Source organism: Botryllus schlosseri, chromosome 11 (assembly GCF_051294905.1).
Source record: "Botryllus schlosseri isolate E-star chromosome 11, Bs_hap1, whole genome shotgun sequence".
Classification (NCBI taxonomy): Eukaryota; Metazoa; Chordata; class Ascidiacea; order Stolidobranchia; family Styelidae; genus Botryllus; species Botryllus schlosseri.
In genome coordinates this window covers 25,472,787-25,480,561 of record NC_137246.1, presented here as the reverse complement: position 1 = coordinate 25,480,561, position 7,775 = coordinate 25,472,787, and the positions used below count along the sequence as shown (strand labels likewise).

The 7,775-nt window shown below is 40.8% G+C and overlaps 1 protein-coding gene and 1 long non-coding RNA gene across 2 annotated transcripts; both read left to right on the top strand.

Annotated features, from left to right (window-relative positions):
- The first annotated feature begins 444 nt into the window (after positions 1-444).
- Positions 445-1,785, top strand: LOC145450628 (uncharacterized). Its single transcript, XM_080329135.1, has one exon. It carries the CDS (start codon positions 588-590, stop codon positions 1,548-1,550), a length of 963 nt encoding a protein of 320 aa, XP_080185261.1. The 5' UTR covers positions 445-587; the 3' UTR covers positions 1,551-1,785.
- Positions 1,786-1,950: 165 nt separating this feature from the next.
- Positions 1,951-4,633, top strand: LOC145450629 (uncharacterized). Its single transcript, XR_013918546.1, has 2 exons — positions 1,951-2,138; positions 4,009-4,633. It is a non-coding gene; the product is annotated as an uncharacterized LOC145450629 (long non-coding RNA).
- The last annotated feature ends 3,142 nt before the right edge of the window (positions 4,634-7,775 follow it).

Genomic DNA, 7,775 nt, shown 5'->3' with positions numbered 1-7,775 from the left:
CATATTGACAGACAGTATATTCATACGTCATTTTAAAACCCGCGAGTAGGCGCTAAAGAGTGTCAGGAACTGGAGCCACAAAAATATGGTAACCATAACTCCAATGGGAATTTAAACCTAAATGATAATTGCATTCATTGCGGATCTCCGATGCTCCATCGACGTTACATAACAGAGATCCCGAGTAGATCTGCTATGTACCGCTGCATAGATGAGGATTTAGGATTATCAATAATATATATAGGCCTTATAGTGCGTAACTTTCCCCATTTGCATTCATAGTACAAGATTCTGTACCAGACGGCAATTAGGATTCCCTTGAATAAAGGGAGCGCATTTAAGATAGGTTGTAGTGAATACATATTGTCTTGTTTTAGATATATGATAGCGATTGCCACCGAAGACGACGTTTCCACATTTCACGCAGTATTGCGTATCAACGACGATTCTGTTGCTTATTTCTCCGAAGACTCAAAATCGAGTCAGTGAGCAGTAGAACTGTCACGGAAATTAGCACACACTCATTCTTAAATTCACCCGGATAGCTGCGACTACCCAACTATCACGCCACATTGGCTGGACCATCAATGGAACGTGGTGCTACTGGATATCACAATATATCCGTAACGGTGTATTCAGAGGTGTCATCTACAGTCAAGTTTAGCGAATCTCTTTACAAGCAATGGCTGGCTACGGAAATAATGACGTGGTTGATGTTGGCATGGAGCATATATCTTGTTATCGCCATTGTCGTGTATATAATTAAGCGTCGGAGATATCATGACTCAAAAAGTAACATAGCATATAATCCGTCAAATCTGATGATATTGCTGAGCGGTATTTTTTGCTCAATTCGTCTATTCCTCGGTTTGGATGGGATTTGGGGTAGAGGAAGCGAACTCAATTGTACTGGTTTAAAATTAGTTCGTATCATTCTAGCTGTTATCTGCTTATCGATTATGTATATTTTCCTGTGGTATCGCCAAAGGATATTATATCAACAGCCTGCATTGACTACTTTGACAAATGCATTTAGCCGGATCTTGAGTGTGGCCAGCATTGTTCTCACATTCGCTGCCGTTGTTTTCAACTTAATATCCTATACTACCACTTCCAATTTCGCGAGATCAATTAATGGCTGTATGTTCAGAGACTTGGGTCTTTACGACGTCTACAAATGGCCTATTGGCATGGTACTGAACGGTGTGATTGTTTCCATGCTCTCATTCTTGTTCATCATACCACTTGTAAAACACAAGGAATGCGTGGATGCAAGCAATATATCGACTGATAACACCAAAAAAGCAATATACAGAGCAGCTGTCCCCGCACTAGTCTCAATATTCACATTTGTTTGTTTTGGTATGTTTCTATCGTATTATCGCAATGGCGTCGACGAGTTAGGCAATTTTTTAGCTGACTGTTACATCGTTACCACCATGATAGCTTTTCTATCGAGTTTTAGCGACTGGAGAAGTCGATTTTTCCCGTTCGATATCGAACAGATGCTGTGTACACCTGGCACTAGGTCGAGGTGTATGTTAGATTGAGAGACAGTACTCGGTCGTTTACATCCTCCTATCTGTTCATAGCATCGCATTGTGTCATTTGTATCGCCTTGCACATTGTTTGTCTCAGGCGGATGAAAATATAAAAGCATACGATTAATGTTATATGTGCATTAGTATACTATCACTCTTTGGCGAGCATATTTGGTCTGGTTTCGTCCCACTGACTCACAATCATTTTTTATTCGGTGAATTCACTATATTTCCATCCAGGAAACTTGCTATGAATAGGTTACAGTTGTTTTATACCTAATAAAGACTTGCAATCATTGGTCACGATGTTCATGAGCCAGTCGTCGCAAGTGAAATCCGAATTCTCGTTGCGTAGAAGAATGCTGAAGAATGCAATACATAAAGGTCATTTCATACAGATGTACACGCCAGTTTCGCTAGAGGAGGCAGCCCGGCTTATCCCAAGTTTAGGAACTCTATTGACCAACGGTCAATGACCAATGTCCGTTGCATCTTTGCATGTCTCATTGAAGTCTCGCGGTTCAAGTCACGTGATGAATCAGGACTGACAGTGCTGTGTTTAGAACGTGGTGTTAAAAAAGGACCGACTACAACAAGGTATTTCTAACAATTAGCGTTGCTATATACGTCCGGAATTTCTCAGACATGTCTGGAATCCGGCTTGAAGTAGGCTATTTTTTTCGTAAATCAACATGAACAATATTATTTTTAAGCATATGTATGCTACTTGAAATTTTTCTTCGCGCTGCGAGCGAGTTAATGTCGCTAGTATTGAGTGCAATATGGCGCCCACCGTCCTCGCAAAAGATGGAATTAAAATAAATATAAATACACTATCATTTACTGAATCAGTCCAATCGCAATTATGATACATTGGTATATTGATGGAGTCGGTTAAGGCCGTTTGAATGCTTTATTCAAGGACAGCGCTTATAAACCTGGGGCTCGATTGCTTGTATTCATTCTGGGGACATGGGGATCGGGAAGATGTTGAATTCAATCAGCTTCTAAATAGGCCGTGAGTAAGTCTGGGCAAAGGTGCTGACCCTTTTTAGTAATCAGTTTATCAGATTTTGAGCTGGGCCACGGAACATTTTCAAATTGGGAATGGAGTCACGTCACGACCATAAAAGGTTGGAAACCACCAAATGTGGAACCTGCTTGTGCAGACCGTCAATTTTGCTCATGAGTAGTCTTAGCCTACACGTGTGATATGAACATGACTTAACGGTGCACGTACGTATACAATTACGCCCCTGAATTTTCGAAGTCATCATTCCCCACCAGCTCTACGGCTTACTCGTAACACTTGGGCGGAGAAAGGATCAAAAGTTTTAGTAATATAAGGAAGAAATAATATTATTGACAGAATTAATTCACAAAATTTAAGAACCATATACATAAAGTTGTTGTCCCCCAGAAGTTGCATCGATTACCCTATGGCGAGCCGAAGATCAGTGTGTTTGTGGCGCGATAGGGCTGAAAAACGTTGTTTCCGTCCTGGTTACAACACACAGCCACATAAATGCACCAACCTAACATTATAGCTGGGCTGTCAAATACACGACCGTCGGGCAGTATCCGGCCCGACATACGATTTGATCCAGCCCGTGAATAATTCTGTTGCAGATCAAATGAGAAGACAATACAGCAATCACCATAGATCATATTAGAGATGGCCCAATTCAGAACCTGTATGATCCACTCGTGTATACCAGGGGTGTCAAACATCCGGCCCGCGGCCCGCAGCCGACCCGCCCACCAGACGATTTTATCCGGCCCGCGACGCAATGTTGAGTAGATTCAAAAATGCTTATATTATCAAACGTATTGTCAACAAATGCTTATATTCTTAGTAAGAAATACTTCCATAATCCCTTAAGACAGCACAAGTCAAGTATGTTCAATTGTTCACAACAAGAATTCCATTAAATATTTCACAATCAGCTGTGTTCCATTTCGGAAAAATAACTTCTTAACTTTAATGATTTGATAAAAGTATCCCCCTTCACCGATTCGAAAATATGGTAACCTTATAGTTTGACACCCTTCTGCAGTATACAGTCGATAGGCAAGGCTTTGATGGTGTGACGTCATATTGACAGACAATATATTCACACGTCATTTTAATACCCGCTAGTAGGCGCTAAAAGTATCAGGAACTGGAGCCACAAAATACGGTAACCCTAACTCCAATGGGAATTTAAACCTAAATGATAATCGCATTCATCGTGGATATCCGATGGTCTATCGACGTTACATAACAGAAATCCCTAGTTGATCTGCTACGTACCCCTGCATAGATGAGAATTTAGGACTATTAATAATATATAGGCCTTATAGTGCGTAACTTTTGCCATTTGCATTCATAGTACGAGATTCTATATCGGACGGCAATCAGGATTCCCTTGAATAAAGAGAGCGGATTTGAGATAGATTTTGGTGAACACGTCTTGTCTTGTTTTAGATATATGATTGCCACCGAAGACGACGTTTCCACATTTCACGCAGCATTGCGTATCAACGACGATTCTGTTGCTTATTTCTAGGAAGAATCAAAATCGAGTCACGGAGACTAGCACGCACTCATTCTTAAATTCACCCGGATAGCTGCGATTACCCAACTATCACGCCACATTGGCTCGACCATCAATGGAACGTGGTGCTACTGCATATCACAATATATCCTTAACGGTGTATCCAGAGGTGTCATCCGCAGTCAAGTTTAATGAATCTCTTTACAAGCAATGGCTGGCTACGGAAATAATGACGTGGTTGATGCTGGCATGGAGCATATATCTTGTTATCGTCATTGTCGTGTATATAATTAAGCGTCGAAGATATCATGACTCAAAAAGTAGCAAAACATATAATCCGTCAAATGTGATGATATTGCTAAACGGTATTTTTTGCTCAATTCGTCTATTCCTCGGTTTGGATGGGATTTGGGGTAGAGGCAGCGAACTCAATTGTTCTGGTTTGAAATTAGTTCGTATCATTCTAGCTATTATCTGCTTATCGACTATGTATATTTTCCTGTGGTATCGCCAAAGAATATTATATCAACAGCCTGCATTGGCTACTTTGACAAATGCATTTAGCCGGATCTTGAGTGTGGCCAGCATCGTTCTCACATTCGCTGCCGTCGTTTTCAACTTAATATCCTATACTACCACTTCCAATTTCGCGAGATCAGTTAATGGCTGCGAGTTCAGAGACTTGGGCGTTTACGACGCCTACAAATGGCCTATTGGCATGGTACTGAACGGTGTGATTGTTTCCATGCTCTCACTCTTGTTCATCATACCACTGGTAAAACACAAGAAATGCGTGGATGCTAGCAATATATCGACAGACAACACCAAAAAAGCAATATACAGAGCAGCTTTCCCCGCACTAGTCTCAATATTTACATTTTTTTGTTTCAGTATGTTCACATCTTATTTCCGCAATGGCATCGACGAGTTAGGCAATTTTTTAGCTGACTGTTACATCGTTATCACCATGATAGCTTTTCTATCGAGTTTTAGCGACTGGAGAAGTCGATTTTTCCCGTTCGAAACTAAGTGTTGCGCGTTAGATTGTGTGATGATGCAGCAGCCGAACTGCTAAGTCAAATGGCGATTTGGCTATTGAATTTCTAATGAGAACTTGATGAATTCAGGATGGAATGGCGACAATATCTAGGCGTAATAGAAACATCCATACATTTCTATAAATGGAAATAATTGACTATGACGTGATACAGTCTTTATCGCCTTAATTACCTCCAATTTAAATAAAGAATTACAGGTGGGACAATGCCCTAGGCTAGGGGACGAGCCGCCAGTGGTACTATGACGTGTAGCAACCGTGCTCTATATTGCCCTCTATGACAGTTATAGTATAGTGATATCTCGTGATGTATTTCTCTCTTTTGTATCTGGCCGCTTCGGGCGGACACTTAATAAAGTCTCTGCAGCAGTTGTATCGTGATCTTGTCATCAACTACATGTGGAGGTCTTTTATACTAAGTATTACCAGTGACTATACCTTGGTCATCTCTTGGCGAAGGACGCATACAAGGCTTTGGTATACCACAAACCAGTAGGCAAAGTGTTGCTCTAGTCGTGGACCGTTTTATTCGTTTCAACATCGTGTTGTTTGTTCATGTTCACTGGTCATTGCGACGAATTTAGTCATGTGTGTCACGTTGTATGTCTTGCGCAGAGAAAACACGAGATTCGGTAGTTTATTTATGGTCTGCCGTATTGTTGGTTCTCGTTCCAGCAACAACGAAATCTTTCTATACGATTTTCATTATTATCATTGTTGAAAAATGAAAAAGAAAAGATGATGACGCGTCACAACACAATAATAATCCAATAAATGACAGAACGAGAGATTGCATTGGCAAAATGGTACAAGAGCGGGGTCATCTACAGTTTCATGAGCTTTCTCATCGCAAAATGCACAATTGCACATGCTTTTATGGCAATCTATGATTCATCATTCATATTCATGAAATTACGAGCTCTTCTTTATAGGCACATTGAATCGCTATGTTACTTCATAATAGTAAATAGAGCGTGGGAATGACGTATCCAATACCTAAGTAATCTGCGATTTATATTACCTCGGTGTTTTCTTACCGACTGTGAATGAGTGAATTAATGAAATGAATAGACGAACATGCCATGATATAACCTTTAATTTCATCATTTTCATCCAAGAGACGGCAAAGAGATAAATCAAGTCGAAATGATACGATATGCCAATATTGCAGGTAGGTAGGTACTAGGGGGAATGGGGCTTTAGCTACTCGGCTTTTTGCCCCAGGGAGATATCTGGCCAATATTGTGCGTTCAACGGAAAATACGAAATTAATTCTGACCACATTCTCGATAGGCTGTGTATTTGCAATGTGCATTTGTGCAATCTGCATTTTAACTGCGAATTTGATGGTGGCAGGATTTTGGCTCGGATTTCAGGGGCATTGTCGCGCTTGCTTTGGGGACATTATAACAGTGGTTTTTAACCGGTGTTGCATGGAACCCCAGGGGTTTCCAGAGGCAGTCGCAGGGGCTACCTGCAGGTCACAACACACACACTCTTCTCATGCATGTGATTTATGATGACACGCCAATCTTGGCCATCGTTGGTGCAGGTAGTTAGGCACGTCAGTAGCCGAATCAAGACTGCTATGTTGGTACGTCGTGTGTAGTGGCGTGTGAGGGGTAAGTTGGGGTCCGAAATCGAAACCCCATTCTTCTGAAATGCCAAATCCATATCCAGTATTTATAACCTAATTTGTAATCAAGCAATTGGCATAATGCCGTTGGGTTTCGACCTAACAATAAGATAACACTTTCCAAGGTGAAGCCTCGCATTTCTGAGCTGGCATCACACTGAATTCCAATATATAATCATTATGCTTTTGTTTTGTGTAAAAATCATATTTTAATGTTTCTGCACTTTTAACAGTTTGCTGATGCACAGTTCATTTCGGGCGCCGGTAATGTAAAGTAATGAATTAGATCGGGTTACCATATTTTTAGATTAGAAAAAGTGCACACTTTGCTCAAGTTAGAATAAGAGTCATAGAAATGGGAAATTTATACAGATAATGCCGAACGCCGGTGTCTACAAAAAAAAAGTAGACGTGCTGTGTCGCTACCTTAAATCTGGGTTTGCATGAACACTGGACAGTATATCCATTGGGTTGACCATTATTTTTAGTTTCGATCAACTTCCGCGGCAGTTACAATTCACGAGTATTGACCTCTTCTATATAGTCACCATTGTAGAGTCGCCTAACACTCAAAACAAAAAGAGATGACTGATGGCAAAAAAAGAGGTCATTTGGGCGTCCTCGAGCGTGATTTTAGTTTTATTGAAAAAAGGCGACAAATCCTCTTTACAGTAATAACCCAGAGAAAAACCCGATAAAGGACGTATCCAAGGAAACGAAAGAAAGAGCGAGCAAAACGTACAAAATTGTCGTTTTCGCTCAGGATCGAACACTGTTACACCGGCAATAGGCCGAGGTGGTGTTAGAATGAGAGACCGTCATTCGTCATTTTGACACCCTCCTATCAGTGTGTCTTGTGGATAGCATTGTACATGTACATTGTATGTCTTGAGCGCATGAGCATATAAAAGTCTACGATTATTATATATGCATTTGAATTCTATGGTACTCTGGCGAGCTATTTTGTTTGGTTTCGCCGCACTGACTTTTATAATCATTGTCTG

Excerpts from the sequence above, each read along its gene's own strand:
- LOC145450628 (XM_080329135.1), top strand. The coding sequence starts at position 588 with ATGGAACGTGGTGCTACTGGATATCACAATATATCCGTAACGGTGTAT.